Source organism: Plecotus auritus (assembly GCF_963455305.1).
Source record: "Plecotus auritus genome assembly, chromosome: 9".
Taxonomy (NCBI): Eukaryota; Metazoa; Chordata; class Mammalia; order Chiroptera; family Vespertilionidae; genus Plecotus; species Plecotus auritus.
Genome location: NC_137783.1, coordinates 26,649,998 through 26,675,485, shown reverse-complemented (window position 1 = coordinate 26,675,485; position 25,488 = coordinate 26,649,998). Strand labels below are relative to the sequence as shown.

Sequence of the window (25,488 nt, the reverse complement as noted above, 5' to 3'; positions counted from 1 at the left end):
GTAAGAGAGCAAGTTTCCTCTATTCTCTGTTTCTGATGTACAAGAATATCATTCTGACATTGAAAAATCCTCAAGCTGCTTCACACACAGGTGCGCACACAGGCACACACACGTGCACACACATGCATACACATGCACACACGCACACACACCTCGGGAGGACTGTGGTGGCATCCTTCACAGTGCCCCACACAATGTCTAACATGTAGGTACTAGGAAGCCTTTGCAAAACAAATGATCCAAAGCAAAAAGGAATGGCAACTGGGCACATTTTCTTGTCATTTCCCATCTTACTAGCTTTTTCAAAACAACATTTTGACTCCACATTACATTTCCAGGGCTGCATTTGAACACATGTGCATAGGCTGACGGGCTATATCCAAACACGGAAGTGCCCACTTAGTTGACGTGCTTAACTGGGGGGATTGGGTGGGAGGTTGCAGATTGCTCTGAAAGTTAGGTGCGCCGTTAAATTTTACCCAAAGAGTCTCGAGATGATGTCTTAGAGGGTCACTCCATGACGGTATGCTGCATTAATTTTACTTCCCGTGTGGCCATAGGGGATACTATAAATTCAGGCGGCAGTTACTGACGTGTGTGGAGCCCTGTCTGTCCCTGCCTTCAGATCGTTTGCCACCTGCACTGATAGAGAACCTGAAACACCAGTGCTGACACTGTGCTGGTTAAACAGCAGGCGCACTGATCTCCGGCAGGAAAGACTCAAATGAGGGGAAGAGGCTGGGAAGACGTAGAGTTGTATAATAATGGATGTTAATGATGAGGAGGAGGGCCGTCCACTCCTTGGGAAGCAGTATAAGCAAGGCTAGAGGTTGGTGTTCACCTTGAGTTTGCGGGACAGTGAGGAGCCTGGTCCAGTTGTGGAGCAGAGGTTCTGAGTTGGAAAGAGTGGAGATAAGGTGCCAGGCCCCAGAGGCATTGCCGCAGATCAAAGTGGTCTGGAAGGCGGTGGGACGGCACAGGGACCGTCCTGGAGCTGCTTCGCTGGGTTCCACTCCTGCCTCCATTCGTCATGAGCTGCGTGATCTAGGTTGTCATACCAGCTCTCTGTGGCATGGTTTCCTCATGTGTAAAGTGAGGACAAGGATTTTATTTGTCTCGCAGGGTTGCTGTAGGGAGAAAAAGAAATAAGAATCACGTAAATCTCTTAGCACAGAGCTGGGTACTTGCTGGAAGTCCTTACATCCTCATTACGAGGCAAGGGAAGGGAGCAGAGACAGCTTTGCTTTAGGAAGCCGACTTTGATATGCAGGGTGGGTTTCCATTTGTTGAAAACTTCATGGGCTGAATCTTCAGAAGGCTTTGTGGCGATGCCTTTTACCTGGATGGAGCTGAAGACAGGAATTTAGAGGTGTCACCACCATTTCCAGACTCCACAGGAGGGGACAGGAACGTGGACAGGGTGATGTGTTGAGGGAAGCCGGTCTGTTTTCACGTCTCCATTTCACAGATTCTAAGAATGATCATGCTTGACAGTCACTCAGGAATGATTTGGTCACAGTAGTTAGCCGTGTTTCTTAATAGCCACAGAGAACTCTCATGCTGGTCAGTGAGAGGAAGTGAGTTATTGGGCCAGAAGTAACTGGAAGTTTGCTTGCCTTTTTGTTTCTTGGTTAATATTTTATATTTTGTATCCAGAGACGGCTATGCTGACAGGGATGAGATAGAGAACTGAATCTGAATGAACGGAAATGGAAAATGATGATGACTGTCCCTGTAAGAATTGTGCCTGCCTGAGATAACAGGTGCATGCTAATTCTGTTGTGTTTACCCTTTGTGTGGGTAAGAAAATGGGTGGCAGCTCTCCATATAAAAACAGGAATTCTTTTCAGACCTTTCCTTGAAGCTTTTTTTTTAACTATGAGATTTTGAGCTGAAAGGAACTCTTTTTCATCCAGTAGGAGGTCTGAATTTTTAGTAAGCTTTTGTCTTTGTAAAGATATGAATAAGTTGTACCTCAGTCCTATCTTCATGGTGGAAGTTGTATGACAATTTTTATAGCACAAGCATTATAATACATGAAGAAACAGCATCTTCAATGGATAATATTACTAAACACATTTTTTGTTTATCACAGTAAGTTTTACTTCCTAAGGTCTGCTTGTCTATATTTTGAGTCTGAATATTATAGATGTTTCCATATATGGTATGGAGTATTCATATGTACCATTTAAATGGTTTCAAGGGTCAGGACTTATAAATGCTAACAGTTCTGGTATAGCGCTCCAAAGATAATGCCATGCATTTACTGACATCAGTTGTTAATTAAGTCTTGATGTTTGTGTCTTATAAACAGAAAAGTGAGTGTGACTATTCTGTTAAAACACATCTCTCTGCACTGGCCTCTGTTGCTCAGAGGTTAGAGTATCAGCCAGTGCATCAAAGGGCCTAGAGTTCCATTCCCAGTCAAGGGCACATACCTGGATGACACATACCTGGATGACACATACCTGGATTACACATACCTGGGTTACACATACCTGGGTTGTTGGTTCCATGTCCACCCCCGTCAGGGTGGGTGCAGAAGGCAGCCAATCAATGTATCTCTCTGACATTGATGTTTCTCTCTCTCCCTCCCTCTCTATTTTCCTCCCTCCCTCCCTTCCTCTCTCTAAAAATCAATGGAAAAAAATGTCCTTGGGTGAGGATTAACCAAAAAACCCACCAAAAAAACACATATCTCTCTAGTTCATAGTACATGTGGTCTTGAAAATATACTATCATATGCATGGATGTACATGTATATATGTACTATATGTTTATGCATATATGTATCAATAATCTCTGTAACTGTTCAGCTAAACATAGCACATAATTAGTTCTATGCCAGATAGTGTAAGTATCCATGGATATCAGGTTCCTCTGAACTGATTCAAAAGAATATGTAGAATTACGTGCAGTGTAAAGGGTACTTGTTCCCCTCCCTTCAGCATGCAGTTCTGCTGCTGCTGCTGCTCCATCCCTGCCATGTCATCTATGGCATCTTCTCTCTGTGCATCTGTGTCTTCACATGGCATTCTCCCTGGCTGTCTGTCTCCTGTTTTTACAAGGACACTAGTCCTATTAGATGAAGAGCCCAACTACGCTAGTCTGACTTCATTGTAACTTAATTATACTGTCAAAGACCTTATCTCCAAATAAGGTCACTATCATAGGTACCAGGGGTTAGGACTTCAACAACATGTTGTTGTTGTTGTTGTTGTTGTTGTTTTTTGGGGGGGGGACACAACTCAACCCATAACAGGCATGTAGAATAAATCTGTGCAAATTTAACATGTAATAAACATGTATGTGAAGTATGTGTGTTTAATGTGGCATATTGAAACAATGAAGTTAATCAGAGTACAGGTGTGTGAAACATTCAGATTGTTGTTGAGTATGAGTATTAAAAATGTCAACTTTTAAAAGCTGTCTTCTACATATTCAGTGTTATTAATGACTAGTTTATTATTTGATACTTCTAAAGTGAATTAACTTATACACTGAGTGGCCAGATTAATATGATCTCTGAACACATAATAATCTGGCCACTCAGTGTATATCCTACATAATCCTATATAATAAAAGGCTAATATGCAAATTGTCCCCTCGACCAGGAGTTCGACCAGCAGGCAGGCCAGCCAACCGCCCATGTCCCCTCCCCCTGCCTAGGTTGGCTGGACCCCACCCATGCACGAATTCATGCACCGGGCCTCCTATACACACACACACACACACACACACTGAGTGGCTAGATTATTATGCATTCAGAGATCATAATAATCTGGCCACTCAGTGTGTAACATACAGTGTTCAATCAGGTACTCATGCCTATGCTTGTAAGTTCAGTTTCTACTTACAAAAATTATTTCCTTTTCTGATAGAAATGAGCACCCCACTTAAAACTTTAGACTTTATTGGTAAAAAGGATTAAAGAATAAATTGTTCAGGAAATACTGTAAAGGAAATGGTGATCTATTAATTTATAATCATCAACTTCCAATTAACTCCCTTGTCAGTATGTGTGATAAGCATCATCCTTCTAAAGTTTTTAGGAAGTGAAGTATCATTATAAATTGTTTAAATCAAGAACAATTCTTGACAAACCTTACCTTTTAAAAAAATAAGTTAATATGTGTAATTACCTCTCTCCCTTGGATTTTTTCTGCAGTGTTCTTAAGTTAGTAAATTAAAATGCTGAATATCAAAAGCTCCTCATTTGTAACTCAACAATATAGGTAGTGAATGGACCTCAGTCTGATCACTTATATGAAAAGTTTACTTGGAAACTCTTTTACCCTCTTCACAGATTATTCTTGATTTGCATATAACAGTCATCCAAAAATCTAGAAGGGGAGAATATTGTCAGTACCTGTCGGCTGCATAAATTCCTTTCAGCATCAGAGAATTAAAAGCATCCTTTTTGTCTCCTTAGTTTGTCAGGTCACGTCTAGTTCTCATAGCTGCAGCTTTCTTATTTCAAGTGTGTCCTCTCTTGTTGCAGCTGCGATCCTTCAAAGGAGACGAGATGGTGAGTTCTCACCACCCTGTCTTTCAGGGCCTCTTCTCAGCCCAGAATGCAGGCTGCTGAGGCTGGTCACAGTGAGGCTGGAGCAGACATACACATGCCTCCAGCCTGACTTCCCATGCCAGGCCAGCGTGCAGCACTATCTCTAAGGGAGCAGATAGCTTACCCCTTGAAGCCCTTTGTTTTCTCTAGATCAGAATTCTAGAATCTCAGGTAGAATGGGAAAACACTTTCTCTTTAAATGCCACTAAGACTGTTTGGTGTCTTGAAGGCAGAGAGAGGTGAGAGACAAACCTACTCCTTGGCAAACAGGAGAGAATGTTTTGGTTTAATACTCCCTTTCTCTTTGTTGGTAAACTTTCTCCATTGTGACATAGGAGAAAGATAAGATTGTGGCAGCTCTAACTGGTTTGGCTCAGTGGATAGAGCGTCGGCCTGTGGACGCAAGGGTCCCAGGTTCGATTCCCGTCAAGGGCATGTACCTTGGTTGCAGGCACATCCCCAGTAGGGAGTGTGCAGGAGGCAGCTGATTGATGTTTCGCTCTCATCGATGTTTCCGACTCTCTATCCCTCTCCCTTCCTCCCTGTAAAAAATCAATAAAATATATTTTTAAAAAAAAAAAAAGATCATGGCAGACCTTTACAAGGAAGAATCAAGGATGGTTTCTAATTCTCTGAGCCATTTGATGATGGTGATGGTGAGGAGGCGGATACCACCCCCTTTTGGGAGTTAAGCTATTGGAATTGTAGAAGTGATCGACCCTGGGCTACAGGAAGCTTCTAATTCCTATCGTCTATGCACGTTCACAGAGATCATCTCCAGGTCAGGGACTGGCAAACTATCCCAAGGGCCAAATCTGTTCCACTGTCTGTTTCTTAAATAAAGTTTCTTAGAACACAGCTACATACGTTCCTTTATATACAGTTTTTGGTAGCTTTTGCCTGATATGGCAGAGTTGAATAGTTGGAACTATGGTCCATAAAGCCTAAAATTTTTACCAACTAACCCATTACAGATAAAATTTGCTGACCCCTACTTTAGGTAATGTTTCGTAATTGTGCAAATAAATAATTGAAGAATTTCAAGGCCTGTTAGAGATTATGTACTTCAAGTCTAAAGTGATTTTATAGAGCAGCAGGTCAGAGCTCATGAAATGACTTGCCAAGGGTCTTACTGTTTGTTGGTGATTTCCTTTTACTTTTTCTAAAAGAGAAGATTTTTCCCCCCCATAACTTTTTTTATTTCAAGATACACAGAACAAAAAATTCATCATTTAATCATTTTATGTGTACAGTTTAGTGGCATTAAGTACAACAATATGAATATATTGGTACAACAATATGAATAAATTGCTCGTAATATGAATATATTGTTGTACAACCATCACCACCATTCTTCTCCAGGACTTTGTCATCTTCCCAAACTAAAACTCTGTACTCATTAAACAATGACGCTCTGTTCCCCCTGCCCCGGCTCCTGGAACTTCCATTCTACTTTCTGTCTCTATGAATTTGACTACTCCAAGTATTTCATATAAGTGGGGTCATATAATAGTTGTCCTTTTGTGTCTGGCTTACCCATAACATTTTTAGTTGAAGGAAATATGCTTTACAGAAACAGGAGAAGTCCAGCCTTGTCCCTAACTGATTCACCACTGGACTTGGTCCGGAGTAAGCTGATCAAATTTTCTTAATGTCCTCAGCTCTAAAATGATACATCTTTTCCTGAAGAATACAACACAATATCATGATGTTAGTCAATTAAAATTACAAAGGAAGATCTCAAAATTTAAGTGGAATAGTCACAAAATATTAACTTTGCAGCTCAGGTATGTGCTTCCGGTATTTTGGTATTTGTGAGAACACAAAATAATACTCATAAAGTGACTTTGGGAATCAGAGCCAAAGATGAAGGATGATAACTCAGGTCTCATGACCCACTCCTGGGTAGGATCAAGCATACTTCTCTGGTGACTAGTTCTGAGCTTGTCAAGTTCAGTGTCTTCCTGTCCAAGACAGTGTTGCCTACACATTGTCCACATCTTGTGCTTTGTACTTCCCTTTTGTGAGCTTCATACTCTTCCTTCTTTTTCTATTTACACAAAGTTACTTCAGACAGGCTAGAATAGAATTGGTTACATTTTAGGTTACTATGTCACATTTAAGTTCTGCCTTTGTAAGACTATACCCAGGTCACTCAGCTGGAGTTCTGAGTGTTCATGAAACTCTTTAGACTCCCATGAACATGCTATTTCCTGGTTTCAACCTGAGATGAGTAATTTAAGCCATGCTTTTCATATTTTACTCAGCACTTAGAGATAAAACTTACTGTGACATTCTTGTAGAGGGAGGAAGGGCACCTGGCTGGAAAGTTAGGTGACCAAATGCTGGCTCCATTTACTTCTTAAAAGAAAATAAATTGTACTAAGGCATTTGTCTAAGTATTTGTTGGCCATCAGGCCTTAAATTATATCCTATCTTTATTGCTGTTTTGTCCCAATAGCAGGAAAGGGTATGGATATGAAATTCTTAAAATCAATCCAGCAAGCATTTGTTTGCTTACTATGTACTAAGTGCATTACTTGTATTAGCTCATATAATCTTCTTAAAAACTCCTGAGATTTGTACTTTTATTATATCCATTTAAATGATAAGAAAACTAAGACCCAAAATAGTTCTGTGCCCTATGACACTTAGCCAGTAAGAGGTTGTGGCAGAATTTGAATGTGAGCAGTCTTGATTGCAAATTCAGATTTCATTTATTTGCATGTTCCTTTGTCTATTCATTCAACCAATATTTAATGAGCGCCTATTATGTTGTAGACTTGATTCCAGGGATACAGCAGTAATGATAAATACCTTGCCCTCACAGAGCTCAGACTTTGTTAACCACTTTTCTATTAAGCCATCTTGTCTTCTCATTCATTACCTCTCCTATGATGTTTCGATGCTGGTGTTTTACAGCTTCTCATTAAGGAAGGTATCAAATGAATGTTTGGTAAATGGCAATTTTTCCAGTCAGCTAGGATGACTTCTTTCAACAGGCAGAATTGAGGAAACCATTGAAGACAAATATTGTTTCTTTCTTCTTGAACTATCAAGGACAAGTTATCACGGCATCTGAGACTATTGGAGGGCTTATCACCCTGAAGGTCAAGAATTAAGGATGTCTAGCTTATATTATTGCTACTGTCAACTGCTTTAATTTATGCCAGTTTTCTCTTAGCTTTTTCTGCAAACATATTTAAAAATCAACCCGTATCTTAGTCAAGTTGAAGACAGTATGGACATATTAACTTGCCCTTTTGTTTTCAAGAAGTTTTTTGTTGTTATTGTTGTTTTTGATCCAAGACAAAATTGTGAAGCATATTTGGTGGTTTGCCATCCTCTTGCAGATACTCTTTCTTTCATCCTTCTGGCTTCCCAGCCTCCCAGCCAGTAAAATGTTTCAGTTAATACCCTGCTAAAGTGTTATAACTAAAACCTCCTGTTCTCCTATGGAGTAAGAAGTCTACTAATCCGGGTGAGCTGGGAATAGATAGCTCAAAAGATGACTCATAAGGGCTTAATTATGACCCTGCCGGGAGAATTTGCATTTTAATGGAAAACATTTCTGCTATCCCTTCATTTGAAGGGAGTGGATAAAGATTTAACACACTAAGTGTACACCAAGCATGTCAAACTCTCTGCTGGCGGGCCGCATGCCTTGTTTATGTTTATTTAAACGAGGCATGTGGCCTGGCGGCCACGAGTTAACATGCTTGGTCTACACTGTTAAACTAACCCAAATTATTAAACATTTTGGGGGAACTGGTTTTCTTTGTATGATTTTGAATTGCTTAGTGAAATAGTTAGGTTTCCACATCTTGATTTTTTTAAAATGGGTGTGATGAACGTGGGTGCAGGGGAGGGAGTACTTTCTGACCATTGCATGCCTTATTTTATGCTGTGTCCCACAATCTTTGGATATGTCTTAGTATCAGGACCTCTGCTGGGTGGTACTATTCCACTCTGGTGGTTCACAAAATTACCACTTAGACCTTGTATTTTTTTATAGTTTTCAATGTAAAAAAAACACTTCTCAGTTATCTCATTTATGTTCATCTTCTATATGCTCATTATAACAACATACAAGTATATAAAGAAGGTCTTCCCTGTAGACCAGTGATGAAGATGATATATCAATTTCCGTAGGAAGAACATGAAGCCAAAGGAAGTTAAGTGATTTGTCCTGACTGAAAACCACGTTCGCTTGACTGAGTCTGGGGACCTTTGTTCCAAATCGAAGCCATAGCTACCTGTAAAATCAGGAGCTGTTCTCTCCCTGTGCTTAGTCTCCTTTGATACTTGAATGATTATGTTACTGCGTTTCCGTACTGCATTTGCTCCAAATGAACTTCACATCTTTTTATTTGGTAGGACTTTTTTCCCCTAACTTTTCCACAACCACTCCTAACTTAGAATCATCCACATTCAGATTTGATGGAATATTTTTAGTGTCTGCATTTAAGTTATTTGTTCGTTTATGATCTTCAGAGATCTAATCTGATCTCCCAGAATAACAGTTGTGGTTCTATAGTTATGTTTTAAAATAACACAGCCCTGATCATTGGAGTAAATCCAGTTTTTCCTTAGAGTCTGTACCTATTTTAGTGATAGTCTCTGTTCTTTCAGTATAAATGGAACTAGCTTCAGCCAACTGTTGACATCACAGTAAAGGAAATACAGCTAGTTTTTCTGACTCTCAAAGGGGAAAAATTTTGTCGACCTGTCTCTTTAACATAATGTATTTCAAGCACTTTGAAATATTTATTTCGCTAGTTGCACAGCCTTTCACAGACTAATCTTGTCCCTGTACTTATGCTACTTATCTGTACCCACTTTTAGTATATTGACTTAATTTCTCTTCCTTTTTTCTGGCTTTCTCATTTAACACCATAGCTTTTGGTGTTTTACCTTGCTGTCTTTGTAACTGGCAGAGTCTCAATCATATGGGACTAATTTCTTAACCACCCGTGGTATTCCATCTTTCAACTGGAGTTTTTGTCTTTTGATCAGGTTCCACTTAACATTTTATTAATAAATGTGGTGTATCGCTCTATAATTGTTTCTTGTGGGTAAGTCTGTACTCCCTGGTGTGATTTTAATCAGTAGTCCTAGCGGCAGCTCATCCTTTGTAAAGATCCCTCTAAGAAGAAACTGAAGGAAGAATACACAGAATATGTTTTAGATTGTGTGCAATCATTCAGCTTTTCAGTCAGTATTGATTTGAATGCCTACCATTTGCCATCCACTCTGCTGGGGATGTACAGTCAAGCAGTGTGTCTACTGGGCTTACACTAGTAGTTTGTCCAGACAATTGTATCAGATAATCCAAGACAGTGTGATGTGGGACTTGAGAGAATTAGTATGAGTTGTTATGTATGTATGTGGTGTATGTATATTGAGGAAACTCTTAAGCAACTTTGAGGTGTCTGGGAAGGTGGCCTTTGAGATAATCTGATACCTAACAGGATAAGTAACAGTTGGTCAGGTTTAGCAAGAGTGGGAAGATTGAGACAGGGTGCTCATTTGCAAGAAGACCCTTCTCTCTAGCCAGAGGGTAAAAAGGTTCATTATGGCTACAGCATGAAGTTCAAGGGAGAGGCTGTGTAGAAGTGACAGGGGTCCAGAAAGGGCTTATTAAGTGTTTGGCTTTATCCTAAGAACGAGGGCTTTTTTTTTTTTTTTTTTTTTTTTTTTTTTTTTTTTAAGGCCAGGGAGCAGCATGATCAAATTTGTAGTTAGAAAGAGTCCTCTGGCTGTGCTGTGGAGAATGTTTTGGCAGAGAAGAGTTGTAGGGAGACTGCTTAAGAGTTCATGGAAGTAATGGAAAGTAGAGATGAGAGTGATCTGAACCAGGGTAGGTTAAGGGGAAGGATTCAAGAGACATTTAGCAGAGAAAGTCCTTGAGAATTATTGATTGCAGGGGAGGGCTGCATAAGAGAAAATGAGACATGGTCAAGAGTGATTGGAAGTCTTTCAGTTCTCTCTTCCCCTCCCATTCATCCACCATTGATTTTAGGTAATCATAGATTTTGAGCTGTAATATCTGTAGCCATAAAATAAATACACTTGGACCCAGTAGGACACTTTAAATTTTAATCTATTCTAAAATCTCTGTAAGAAGATTTTTAGAATACAAAGGGTAGTTTTATGTGAGAGAGATGCCATGTTAAAAGACTAAATAGCATACTTAAGGTATCCTATCTAATAAAAGAGTAATACGCAAATTGACCATCACTCCAACACACAAGATGGCCGCCCCCATGTGGTCAAAGATGGCTGCCCCCATGTGGACACAAGACGGCCGTCAGGGGTTGGCAGTTGTGGGCAATCAGGCCAGCAGAGGAGGGCAGTTGGGAGGGACCAGGCCTGCAAGGGACAGCAGTTAGGGGCTATCAGGCCTGCAGGAGAGGGCAGTTAGGGGTGACCAGGCTGGCAGAGGAGGTAAGTTGGGGGCGACCGGGCCTGCAGGGGAGGGCAGTTGGGGGCGACCAGGCCTGCAGGGGAGGGAAGTTGGGGACAATCAGGCCTGCAGGGGAGGGCAGTTGGGAGGGACCAGGCCTGCAAGGGACGACAGTTAGGGGCAATCAGACCTGCAGGGGAGGGCAGTTAGGGGCAATCAAACTTGCAGGGGAGGGAAGTTAGGGGTGATCAGGCTGACAGAGGAGGGAAGTTGGGGGCGACCAGGCCTGCAGGGGAGGGCAGTTCAGGGGGACCAGGTCTGCAGGGGAGGGCAGTTGGGGGGAACCAGGCCTGCAGGGGAGGGAAGTTGGGGGGGACCAGGCCTGCAGGGGAGAGCAGTTAGGGGCGACCAGGTGGCAGTGGAGGGCAGTTGGGGGCGACCAGGCCTGCAGGGAAGGGCAGTTGTGGGGGACCGTACCAGCAGGGGAGGCCAGTTGTGGGGGACCATACCGGCATGGCAGGGCAGTTGGGGGTGACCAGGCTGGCAGGGGAGGGCAGTTAGGGGCAATCAGGCCAGCAGGGGAGCAGTTAGGTGTCAATCAGACTGGCAGGGGAGTGGTTAGGGGGTGATCAGGCTGGCAGGCAGAAGCAGTTAGGGGCAATCAGGCAGGCAGGCAGGCGAGCAGTTGGGAGCCAGCAGTCCTGGATTGTGAGAGGGATGTCCGACTGTCCCACCTGGATCAGGCCTAAATGGGCAGTCAGACATCCCTTGAGGGGTCCCAGATTGGAGAGGGTGCAGGCTGGGCTGAGGGACACCCTTCCCCTGTGCACGAATTTCGTGCACCAGGCCTCTAGTATAAAATAACTTACAAGAAAAAAAGTCATATTATTTAATATTTCAGGCAAATGTAAAGATATAACCCTATTTTTAAATTCTATACCATTAAACAGCAGTTCAACAGTTCATTGATGATATATTCATTAGATAAAGAAGGAATCTGAACTTTTCAGTACAGAATTACCCATCCATTGCCCAGCCTTAATGGAAATAAAAATCTAGACATAAAATATAAAGTAATGAAAACATTTGTTAGGTATATAGATAATTTCAAGTAGTTCCAAGGGTTATCAAGAGCCATATGTGGTTCCCTGTGCGAATGTCGATCAGTGCTCAAATGAAACAAGTTACTGCTTTGGGATTATGCTTCTTTGATAGGGAATCACCAGTGTCCAGTTCACTCCTAAATACCATCCAAACAGCTATTTCCTGCCCTCTCTTCATCCATTCTTCTCTCCCTTTGTTCCTTTAAAGTTAATTTGTTTCTTACCAGACCGTCCTTCAATTCTTGGACTTGAGAAGTTCTCTTGAGAGGTGTAAAACAGTATGGAACTGGTACCTTCATTTTGTTCTTGGCTTTACCAAAATCAGCTCTGTGGTTATGAATTTGCCACTTTTCAGGATCTTGCTTTCTACCTCTGTAAAACGAGAAAGCTGAAGTAGATTAGTGATAAGGGGACTCCCAGCTATGATTCTTTTATCTGCCTTTTCTTTTTCCTGGCCCTGCATATCCAGTTGCTTCCAGGCCTTTGTTTACTGAGGGTCCCACTGGTACTTGAGATTTGTTATCAGAGCCACCCCTCAAATGGAGGCTTCAGACATTTGTTACAGCCCCCACTGTCAGAACCAAGGAACTAAAGAGTGAGCTACTAGAGAGCTGCCCCAGGGGAGAAAAGGAGGCATCACAGCAGCTGAAAGTCTTATGCTTAAATGCTGAGATCGTGCAGGTAGGTCAGGAAACTTACCCCTTGGTAACATTCTCTCTTGCCTTCTCTTGTTATTTTTTTTAATCAGACAGATGTTTGAATTTTTTATTTTCTTTTTCTTTTTTGTGCTTATGCTTTTTGGGGGTGGGGGATGGGAAAGGTAGGGTGGTTGCTGAAGAAGGGAAAGAAGAGACCACTGAACATTTTTTTGCGAACCATGCTGCCTCTAGGGACACATTTCCTTACAAAGGTTGTAACTCTTTCCTCCACCCTCAAGTCCACCATTTGCACTTTCGATTATGGCAACCCACCTCCACGTCTGTTGTGTGGTGCTGCTCTATAGCATCTTTGTGACCCCTCCTCCCTCCTTTGTTAATGTAAATCCTCCTAACATCCATCCTCAAGCTCATTTCTTCAGGGAATGCTAATTAACTCCACTCAATGTTGATCACCAATCACATTGAAGCCTCCTGGACTTCATGAAATGTTATTCTTTAAAATATATACTTACAGTAGGTTCACGTGCAGAGTAGGAACATCCCAGGTCATATTGTATATGTTGTAGTATGTATGGTAGTATCTTCCATTACATACTTTAAATACACTAGAAATAGAATGACTTTTCACATATTGATCTGTTTAGTCTCCGAGATGAGAGATCTGAAGAGTAATCCTTCAGCTATAAAGTCATTTGACCTGACTTGTTTTTCATTCTCATTGTGATTGCTGTGTTGTTGAAGTTGATTGACCTTGGAAATGGGCATGTTAGCTTAAAAATGGGCATGTTGCCTTAAAAATGTGGTAATTGAATGCTGTTTCCGAAAATGTATTGCTCCTGCTATATTACAAATGGTAATTTTTATTTTTTAAATATATTTTATTGACTTCAGAGAGGAAGGGAGAGAGAGAAAGAAACATCAATGATGAGAGAGAATCATGGATCAGCTGCCTCCTGCACGCCCCACACTGGGGATGGAGCCTGCAACCGGGCATGTGCCCTGACCGGGAATTGTACCCTGACCTCCTGGTTCCTAGGTCGATGCTAAACCACTGAGCCACACCAGCCGGGCTCAAATGGTAATTTTTAAAAGTTATGTACAGTCTACATAAGTTTAACTATAAATTGGATATTTTAAGAAGTTGTCCTGGTCTACTTTTTGGTGTATTTTAAATTTGAAATGAATCTTTGAATACCTAGATGGTTGCTGGCTTAATGATCATTGGGTTCATTGGTTTGTCACTAGAGCCCTCTTCACAGTTGATCACTCTGGTAATAACCAAGGTGACTCCTGTCAATTGGAGGTAAAGCAAATACTTTGGAGATAAAGCAAATACTTTGCATTAATTCTCCCCTCCCCTTCCACTACTGTCAACTCCCTAACCAACCATCACTGCTCTCACTTCTACCGAAGCAAAGATAATGTAATTGCAACACCTTTTCCTCTTTCTAATACTACACAAGATTGAAAGCTGCCCTTTGCTGATTCCCTTTGTCACGTTAGTTTTAACTTTTGTTTTATGGGTGGAGATGACACTGTTTTCCCTGCAACCCTGAGATTACTGGATTGCAGTCTTCTAAGAAGCGAAAAAGGAGATCTAATTGATGTTTAGCAAAATAATGGTTGTAGTAAAAATTTGTAAGTTTGTAGAATGCAGAATAGGATTGAATGACTTTGAAGAATCTTTTAATGCATGCTCTTGAATACTTTTTATTTTTGCAATGAATGGTCGTTTGAAGATCTCAAAGTCCACTACAAGTTATGACCCTTACAGTCATAACTATTTACCTTTCCACTAAAGCCCCCACCCCCACCGTGCTCCCCAGTGCTTACAGTTGTCAACAGTCATGCTGTCGGGACCCACCCCACAGTAGCAAGTTCGTTAATGATTTTTTAAAATAAGGCACAAATGAAAGGATGTCTTCGTCCCCCTCTTGGCCCAGGTGGGACTGGCTTGGGGAAGACGCAGCCCAGTAGAGATCTGCAAGGTGACTCATTCTTAACACTGACCTTTGTTGCTAAACCCGCCAGGAAAACTATACCAGACATTGTTATGATGAAAAATGACCGGGAGGGGTTGGTGGTGGAGAGATGGACGGAGATAAAATTTGGCCAAAGCTACGTGTCGCACAGCAGCGCGCGGCGGGACGGGCGGGGCGGCCCGCACCTGCGTGGAGCACGGTCTCGCGGGCGTGTCGCGGGGGGCGTGGCCGGGGCGTGACCTGCGGGCGGGGTGCCGGGGCGGGACCAGGGGCGGGGCTAGTCCCTGGCGCCGGCGGTTGGAAGGGGGTGGAGTTGCCCTTGGGGGCGGCACCGGCCCTGGGCCCGAGGCCCGTCGCGCCCTATCGTGCCCGAGCCCAGTGGCCCCGCGGAGCCGGCGCGCTCCCGCCTGCAGGGGGAGGGCGGACGGGGCGGCGGGACCGGCCAGGCCTCCGCGGGCGCTGTTTCTCTTTCACTTTCCTTCCTGTGAGGTCGGCGCGCTGGCGGGCGAGGAGCGGCGGCGGCGGCGGCGGCCGCTGGTAGGTATCCGGCGGGTATGAGGGCGGCCGAGGGGCCGGGACCCCGCCGCCCCCGCGCTCCCGTCCAACTTTGGGCCCGGAGGGGTAGCAGCGCCGGCCCCTCCAGGCACCTGCCGCGGCCCGCCCCGTCTGGACCCGCAGACTCCATCGGGGGCGGCGGCGGCCGGGGTTTGGGGGCTTCAGAGGCGCGGCCTCCCCTTCGGGGCGGAGAGGGCTGCGGGCGCCCGGCCGCGGGAGGCGGGCGTCCTCCCCAGTGCAGCGCGGGCGGCCGAGCGGCGCGCCCGCGGGGCCGGGCACCTGCGGGGCGGGCGGGGCGGACTGTGCGTGGGGCGCCCGGGGACGTACTGCCGGTCCCGCCGCTGGAGGACGCGGAAAAGTTCCTGCCGCCCCTACGCTGTCACTGCACGTCCTCGCTTCCTTTCTGTCGTGGTGACAGAGCTGTGTGGCTTAGGATCTCAATTCCGCCCCAGGTCCGGACGTGCGCTTCCCCTTTGCGAGAACTTCTTACTTGGAGCTTCCTAGCAACCCTACCTGTGGGAAAGGCGGGCCCTTAAGCCGTGCATAGAGGGGAAGGCGCGGACGACGCGCACACGGATGGCAAATGCCTTGCTGAAGGTCATGCAGAGCTAAGGACCAGAACCCAGACCCCTGTCTGTCAGTGCTCTCCTTCTGCTACACCCGCCGCACAGTCTTCCCAGCGGATAGGATGATGACTCACAGAGCCTGTTTCTTGCACATTCTCAATGGCGATGATGCCTCTTACCTTCCTGGTTGCTTTATGTATACTTACCAATGAATGAACAGCTAAGATAGGAAGAAAGTTGCTGTTTACAGAATTAAATTTAGGAAATCACCTTTTTCATGCTTGTTTCCTAAGAGGATACATTTATTATAAGAAACTTTTAAAGCTTTTTTTTTTTAAGTAATCTTATGTACAAGTCAATTATGCTAAACGTGTCTGGAAAAAAAAGTTAATGGTTTTCAGCTTTTACTCTGTGCTAGTTGTATGTATATTGTCTCATTTAATCCTCATCACTCTAGGAGACTGACAGTATTATTTTTATTTTACAGTTTGACAAAAAACAACAGACTTAGAGAGGATAAGTAACATTGCCCAGGTTATATAGACATTTACTAAATTCGACCAGTTTCTAGCAAAGAGTTTTGTTGTGTAATAGAGGAGATAAAGAGTGACTCTCTATATATAAAAGCCTAAGCGACTGTTCCACCCTTGGACCAGTAGCTATGATGCGCACTGACCACCAGGGGGCACTCAATGCACAGGCATGGAAACATGGAACAGACTGATGAATCTCAGAGGGAAGCGGGGGAGGGAGGGCACGAAGAGATTAACCAAAGATCTTATATGCATACTAGAGGATTTGTGCACCAGTGGGGTCCCTTGGCCTGGCCTGCGGGGATCGGGCCAAAACCAGAAGTCCGATGTCCCCTGAAGGGTCCCGATTGCAGTGTACGAATCTGTGCACCAGGCCTCTAGTATAACTATAAATCAAAATATGTAAAAGGAGCCACAGCCGGTTTGGCTCAGTGGATAGGGCGTCAGCCTGCAGACTGAAAGGTCCCGGGTTAAGTTCCCATCAAGGGCACATGCCCAGGTTGCAGGCTCAATCCACAATAGGTGGCGTGCAGGAGGCAGCCGATCAATGATTCTCTCTCATCATTGATGTTTTTATCTCTCTCTCCCTCTCCCTTTCTCTCTGAAATAATAAAAATAGATTTAAAAATATGTAAGAGGAAAATATAACAGGAAAGAAGGGTTAAAAACCATGGAGAGATTACACCAAGGATAGCTTTGGAGAAGGGTTTTGAAGGATAGGTAGGCTCTAGACCACCTATGGTACACATAAACTAATTACTAAAATTCTGTGGCACACCAGAAAATAGATTTTTTGCTGATCTGACAAAGAAAAATAGGTAACTTGGATTCATTCACACCAGATGGCTATTGTCATTTTTTAATTTGACAATCTAAGAGAAAAGAAGGCAGTGCCCCTGATAAATGGTCAGGTATTGCATGTTTTAAAAATTCTTGTGGCACACCAGTGTGCTTCTTGCAGGTGAAAACCGATGATCTAGGTAGAGGAGAGGAAGGGGTTGTTGATAGAGGGCATAGAGCCTCCAGAAGCTAAGAAATTTAAACGTTTTTCTGGTTGTAAAGAGGAGACACTGACATTCTTTGTCACTCTTTGACATTCTTTGCTAACCTGGTAGCAGAATATAAGATGGCGTCAAGGTGTATGTGGATGGAAAGGAAAAGGACATCAACTTGATTTGACTACTGACTGGCTATGGGGTACAAAATGGAAAGGGACCATTTTGATAGGGTCAATAATGATTTTAATTTTTAATCCTTTAACTTGTATCGCCAGGAGCTCCTAATAGAGCAGTCAAGCAGACAGAGTGCATTACTAAAGAGGTAAAGATGGCAAAACTGGAGTTAATAGCCTTAATGTCACTGGTTTAGAGGTGGATAGTTGAGGCTTCAGGAGTGGATCAGTTTTGCCATTATTCTGAATTAAATTGTAGCAGGTTTACAGACTAATGTTACAGTAAGGCAATGTTCTCTTCACCTGTTTACCTAATTTAGGACATGTAACACTTGCTGCTGGTATAATGGTATTAATACAGTATGACAAATCTATACCGTTTTCTCTTATCTCTTAAATTATTGTGGAAACAGGTATGGGAAAGCAGAACCACCAAAAGGAGTGATGACCAGCAATCTCGTGATAGATCTGGATGTTAGTTCTCATGCCTCAGGATATCCAGTTGGGAACTCCATACCAGCTCTTGGGATCAGACTTTTATCCACTTAAAATCTTTCGTTTCCCGAACTACTGAAGCTAGCCCTAGCTAACTACGAATGGCTACCCAAAGGAAACACTTGGTGAAAGATTTCAATCCTTACATCACCTGCTACATCTGTAAAGGGTATCTGATCAAGCCAACTACAGTGACGGAATGCCTCCATACCTGTAAGTAATTTTGTCATGTACTCATCAGAAGTTATGGGTTACACTTGCTCTTTTAAAATTACCACATTTTGTTTTTATCCAGTTTTTAACTTTTAAAATAATGAGTATTCTAATAATTATCTTCACTTTAAATATATTTTCAGGATTGCATTTGTCATTGGATACTAGTGGCATGAAATTATTCTTATATTATTTAAATTATAATAGTTGGTTTTTAGCTGACATTTAAATGTTCTAAAAATAATAAGCGTAATTATTGGTTATAGTTTTAAGTAAACTGTTTTGGGTTTTTAGCTAAAAATTATACTGAAAGCCCTATCCGGTTTGGCTCAGTGGATAGAGCAACGGCCTATGGACCAGTGTTCCCGGTTTGATTCCCGTCAAGGGCACATACTCGGGTTTCGGCTCGATCCCCAGTAGGGGGCGTGCAGGAGGCAGCCAATCAATGATTCTCTCTCTTTGATGTTTCTATCTCTCTCTCCCTCTCCCTTCCTCTCTAAAATCAATAAAAATATTTAAAAAAAATTATACTTAAGGAATTAATCTGCTCAGAGACTTTGTTAGAATATGCATACTTTAAACCATTGTTATTTTTTAAACTACTTTATTGAGGTGTGGTTGACATATAAACAGCTGTACCTGTTTAATGTATACAACTTGATGAGTTTAGAGACAAGTATACACCTGTGAAACCATCACCACATCTATGCCATAAACCCATTTATCACCTCCCAAAGTTAAATATACCCTCTTAGCAAATTTTAGGTATACAACACAGTATTGTTACCCATAGGTACCATGCTGTACAGTAGGTCTCAGGACTTCCTCATCTAGGATAACCTAAACTTTGTGCCCTTGGACTAATAACTAGTAGCTCAGCATCACTTGGGAACTTGTTAGAAATGCAAATTCTCAGGCCCCGCCCAGAATTACCGAATCAGAAACTCTGGGAGTGGACCCATCAATCTGCATTTAACCAGCTCTCCATGGGATTCTGAGGCACTCGGGTTTCAGAATTACTGTTCTAAGATGATCATATCTGTGGAACTCCCAAGTTTCTTTCTCATCTGCCCTATCAGTAGAGAAAAAAATTTTTATAGCCACTTATGCCAGGATTTTACTTTAATGGTTCTGCCAATATGAATTTATTTTTCTATTTCAATTAAAGTAATTCCAATAATTCTAGTTTAATGCTTATTTGCACAAAACTAGATATTTTATATATCTACTAGATTTCATTTTAGCTTTAGAGTAACCTTTGAGCAGTTTGGAGTGGGAAGAAAGAGAGGGTAAAAGGTTATCTTTATTTTGTGGGTGTGGAAACTTTGAGTTAAATAATTTGCCTAGTCTCACAGCTAATGAGTAGTGGACCTGTATTCAACTCCAAAGCCCATGCTCTTTCTAAGATAAAATGGTCTCTCTCTTTTTTTTAATCCTTCCTTTCAATTATATTACCTCTGCTGAACTGAAATATTATACCATAGTTTTAAACAGGGATGCAAAATATAAACACCTGGAAATGGTTAAAATGGCAAATTTTATGTTATATGTATTTTATCACAATTTGTAGAAAATGGAATCACCTAGGAAGCAGTTTAAACATTCTCATGTTCAGAATTCCACCTGGAGAGGTTTGGTGGATGTTGTGAAGTCTGGGCAGTTATATTTTGAAAAATCTTTCCAGGTGATGCTAGTGTATACTTCCTTGGGTGTTACTGGCCCATGCTGTTCAATTGGCAATTAACTATGAACTGTCTTGAAGTACTAATTTACTATTGCCCTATATCCTTGGTCGGCAAACTGTGGCTCGCGAGCCACATGTGGCTCTTTGGGCCCTTGAGTGTGGCTCTTCCACAAAATACCACGGCCTCGGTGAGTCTATTTTGAAGAAGTGGCGTTAGAAGAAGTTTAAGTTTAAAAAATTTGGCTCTCAAAAGAAATTTCAATCGTTGTACTGTTGATATTTGGCTCTGTTGACTAATGAGTTTGCCGACCACTGCACTATACCAAGCGTGGTACCTGGACATGATCCACAGTCTGTTTTGCTTTTCTGCTTCTAACATGTGTGCGTTGCTTTTATATTTGGATGTCTCCAGCAATAACTGCCAAATCGTTTGGAAGAAAATAAGAAAGCACAAATTTTTCATTTTCTACCTATATAATATAGATTTTATATCTGTTCTTCTCAAAAAATATTTGGGGCATAATGAAATCCCAATTTAAATGTAACTTTTTTGGAGGAAAGACAAAAGATTCTAGAAGTATAAATAATCCATTTATAAGCATGGGTTATGTTTATGCTTGCAATAAGGTATAAAAGGGTGAGTGACAGTTTAACTGCATTTTCAGTCATTCTGTCCTGAAAAATCACTTGGAAGTTAAGCCCCTTTACTGAGAGAGAATAAAAATGACAGCAGTGTGATTAAAAGACAGTGGAAAAAAACAAATGTGACCTTTTATCATCAACAGAGAACAAAGAACAGAGTAAATGATGGAGTCAGGTACTCAACCCAGTGTCTGAGGATTCCATAGTGCTAACCTTTATGCACGTCCAGTCCTTGGAATTCTATGTATTTTTTTTTCTTTGTAGTTACAATATGGCCTATATAAGGCAAAAATTATCTCACTAGTAAAATATCCTCTTATTAGTATTGATAAAATAAATAGCACCAGAAAGTAGTGTTTTTCAGTCATTGGTTGGTCTTTGATATTTCCTGGTTTTCTTATGTATAATGTGGGACAGATAGAGTGGCATTGTGATTTGGGAGCAGTATAAAATAGAAAAGTAAGATGACCAAATGGGACAGGAAGAAAGTGAGAAGTATTAAATGACATTGTGATACTCCATAATATTTTCAGTCTTGACTTAGTCATATAAAAAGAATATCTTATTAAGATAACTTTGTATAAAGACTGTACTTTTATGATACTATAAGTAAAGAATAATTCTTATTATGAAGCTAATTATAAATAAAAGATTTTGGTCTTACTGTTCAAGTTTGAAATATGTAAATAGTGCTGAGCAAAACCAGACATGGAATCTGCCCTTCTGGACTTTCTGGTCAAGTGAAGAAAGATAGAGTAATCAAGTTAAGAAATGTATAAAAGCCCTAGCTGGTTTGGCTCAGTGGATAGAGCGCCAGCCTGCAGACTGAAGGGTCCCGGGTTCAATTCCTGTCAAGGGCACCTGCCTGGTTGCTGGCTTGATCCTTAGTAGGGGGCATGCAGGAGGCAGCCAATCAATGATTCTCTCTCATTATTGATGATTCTATCTCTCTCTCTCTCCTTCTGCCGTCCTCTCTGAAATCAATAAAAATATATTTTTTTTAAAAAAAGAAATGTATAAAATAAAATTGGATGTTAAGTGTGATGAAAATACTACTAATGAAACAGAATCCTATATAATAAAGAGCTAATATGCTAATTAGACCAAACAGCAGAACAACCGTCCAGACGACTGTCCAGACGACCTTCCAGACAAAGCCGCAGCGGCAACTTGCACGAATTTCGTGCATCAGGCCTCTAGTGATAAAATAACAGGTATGTGTCAGGTTATTGCAGTAGAATGGAATGCAAAAGAAGGAACTAAAATGTTTTCTGAAAGTCCTAAAGCCATAGGTCCTAGGTCTTCTCAGGCAGGGACATTAATTTTTGGGCGGTAGAGGTGCATTGGGGTAGGAAGTAGGGATCATGAGTGGCTCTCCCTGCTTTGATATGGATAAATTAAGTTGCTTTATTCTTCTTTCAAAATACTCTGCAAAGGCAGGTCAGCTCTTTTTCTCTCTTCAAATCAGAGAGGTTGTTGCTCCCCCATTCTCCCATTGAAAAATTCTGGAGCTAACACTGACTGGCTTCCATGTAGATGTAGAAGGAAGGGCCAGAAGGACCAGCAGGATGGCTGACTGCAGCAGCCCTTGATGTTGTTAGCACTTCAGCTCAGTAGAAGGAGGAGAAAGGGGCAAGCCAATCAGAAGGAAGGGGAGCCAGAGATGGCAGGGTAAGCTGTGCCCCAGGATCCTGGTAAGAAGGGGGGGAGGGGACTTATAAAGCTTACTAACATCACTTCCCTTCAGCAGGCCAATGACATTCTATAAAAAGATGAAAGTTTAAAAATTTAAAACATAAATATGAGTTTTTTGTTTTAAATGAGAAAATACTAGAGGAACTAAATCTGCATTTACTATAGTTAAAAGTCTATAAGATCATTTTAATAATCCAACAAACCTAAGGAAATAAATATGTTCTCACAAATAATGATTGAGTTTTTAAAAATAAATAATTGGTTCTTTGCTAGCCTCTGGGTTAGATTGGTTAAAAAAAAAGATAATTGGGAACTTAAAACTCTATCAAGCAAAACTTCTCATAAGACAAGAAGAAATTTCTACACATGTATTTGGATCTTTTTCTTTTCTGTGTGAGCTCATCTACTCTGAGATGTCATTTACCTTGTTGATATCTCCCAAATCTTTATTTCTGGCATAGTCCTTTCCTCTGAGTTTCAGAATCCAACCGGATGTCCACTTAGATGACCTAAAGTTGGTGGAACTCAACATATCTAAGAATGAATGAATGAGATTCTAACACTCAGTTGTCCAAACAAGAGGTGTATTCCACACTTGACTCCCTTTACCCTCACTATCAAAACAGGGGCAAAGTCCTTACTGGTCTCTCTCCTTAGTATCTCTTAAATATGCCCCTTCACTTCCTTCCCCCATGACTGTTTATCCGGGTCCTCATTACTTCTCACCAGTCACTGCAGCCCACTCCTAACCACTGTCATAGTGGTGATCATTTAAACATCTTGCTGTCTTCATCACTCACTCTTCAGCTGACCCAGAATTTCCTATAGATATCCTAATGCCCTCAGGATAAATTAAAGCTACTTAGGTATGACCGGTTTCTGTCCCACCATCCAACATACACCATGTGCAAATATTTTGTTTAGCAGCTTGCTCTGCTTGGAATGCACTTCTCTTGTATACCTGGCTAGCAGTTACTGATTCTTCAAAAATCATTTCCTCCAAGATATGCCATCCACCTGCTACCACAGACAGATTTGGGTTAAGTGTATTCTTAGTACCTGATACTTGAGTGCTCAATAAAGGCTTACATGAATAAGTAAATAGCCAGTCGGTTGGTTATTTTGTGTGTTTTTCCTTTCAGAGATTCAAATGCAGTGATAGGTAGCTTGAAAGGCATGTAGATAGTGTTGGTTAGCACTTAAAATTTTTTAAAACTACCTTTTTAAAATATAGGTGGGAATCTTTTGTGCCTTAGGCAGATAGAGGGAGAGATGCTGGGTTGAGGACTGGAGATTGATGGCTCTAAGTTAAGGGATGCTCTATCTTTTGCACTAGGGTTCTGAGGAGCTTTTTAAGGTTACATAGAGGCTGTATAGGTTGTTGATTTAAAATGGAAAACTTTTCACTTAAACTAAGAACAAAGGACCTTTTTCCAATAGTTAAAATGTGTAGAGAACACAGTGCATTGGTTCTAAACCCTTTTGTGGTTAGCATGCTATAAGAATCTGGTTATTCTTTTCTCAGGAAAAAGAGGAAGGTGTAGACACAGAATTCTGTGGTATGATATAGGAAAGTTTTATTCTTTTTGCCCTTTCAGAGATTATTACATTAATCCCCTAAGAATGAATTATTTGGAAAAACACAACGTTGTACTTACTGTTAACTTAAGCAAAGAACAAGGGTTAATTGATAATTAAATAGTTAATGTGACAATTAAGTGACATGATTTTATGTGGTAATATGGAAAATGGAGGAACAATTTAATTGTAAAATGGTAAAATTTAAGTACTACCAACCATTTATTGTTTTTGAACAACTATTATAAATACACAAGTGTTTAAGTTATAGAGAACTTTTGATGCATTGATACTCAGTGTTTAAAAATCTTGTGGTACATATACTTGCTATGCAAGGTGCTGACTAGAAGCATCCACTCATAGCATCACTTGGGAGCTTGTTAGGAGCGCATATCTGTGGGCCTTACTGTGGGCCTGCTGAGTCAGGATCCCTGGGGATAAGGCTGGAAGTCTGTGTAATGACAAGTCTCCAGGTGACTCTGTGGTGCACTAAAGTTTGAGAAACACTGCTCTGGACCAGACATTTATAATACTAGCATCTCTTGAACTAGGCAGCTTGTACTTTTAATTATAGAGTAATTAAAATAAATGCTAATGAAAGATTAAACTAATAGCTGTTATTTATTGAATGTCATATTTGAGGTCATGAGCTTTACTTTCATTGTCTTATGTAATCTTCCCAAGGATCCTTCTAGTTAGGTGGTAGTATTTAATCATTAACAGATTTGTAGCTACATTTTATCAGTTTTTATCCTAGCCAGTGGAAACAAAACAGTAAAGAACATGTATAGTGTGTGCCCTCCTAGGATTTATGTTTTAATAGGAGAGACAGACAATACATGAATAAACAATATGATTTCAGTGCTGTGTGTATCAAATGCTATGAGGAAAAATAAAACAGAGCAAGTTTTTTCTTGGGAGTTACCATTTGAGCAGACGGGAGTAATAGGAAGGAGCAAGCTATGAGAAGGTTTGCGGGCAGAGTATTTCAGATTCATTTTCCAGCGTTTTTCACAAAGACTCAGAAAGGTAAAGTGACACAGCTAGTAAGTGCTGGCCCTGGGTTCTGACTCCTGGAGAGCTGACTCGGGCACATCTTCATATTAAATTGTCATATTCCTGTTTTTGTTTTTTTTTCTTTCTGCTTGGCTATATTTTCTAAAAATTCTTTAACAACATGTGAATTTAAAATCCTATATAATAAAGCCCTAATATGCAAATCGACCAAACAACAGAACGACTGGTCGCTATGATGCACACTGACCACCAGGGGGCAGACGCTCAATGCAGGAGCTGCATCTTGGTGGTCAGTGCACTCCCACAGGGGGAGTGCCGCTCAGCCAGAAGCTGGGCTGGCTGCTCCTTAGCGCTGTCTCAGAGGCGGGAGAGCGCCACTCAGCCAGAAGCCAGACTCATGGCTGGTGAGCACAGCAGAGGTGGTGGGAGCCTCTTCCGCCTCCACTGCAGGCGGGCGGTAAGGAGCGAGGAATCCCAGACTGCAAGAGCCCTGGACTGCAAGAGGGATGTCTGACTGCCGGCTTAGGGGGATTGGACCCAAACCAGCAGGCGGACATCCCCCATGGGGTCCCAGACTGTGAGAGGGCACAGGCCGGGCTGAGGGACCCCCCGAGTGCACAAA

At 41.8% G+C, this 25,488-nt stretch overlaps 1 protein-coding gene across 2 annotated transcripts in view; it reads left to right on the top strand.

The window, feature by feature from the left end:
• The window catches only part of PCGF5 (polycomb group ring finger 5), a 118,549-nt gene that overhangs the window by 35,329 nt on the left and 57,732 nt on the right, over window positions 1-25,488 (top strand). For both annotated transcript variants that reach the window (XM_080688481.1, XM_080688480.1), the window contains exon 2: window positions 17,956-18,250. In XM_080688481.1, coding sequence (XP_080544607.1) covers window positions 18,139-18,250 — 112 coding nt within the window. In that variant the 5' untranslated portion in view covers window positions 17,956-18,138. The remainder of the gene's footprint in view (window positions 1-17,955; window positions 18,251-25,488) is intronic.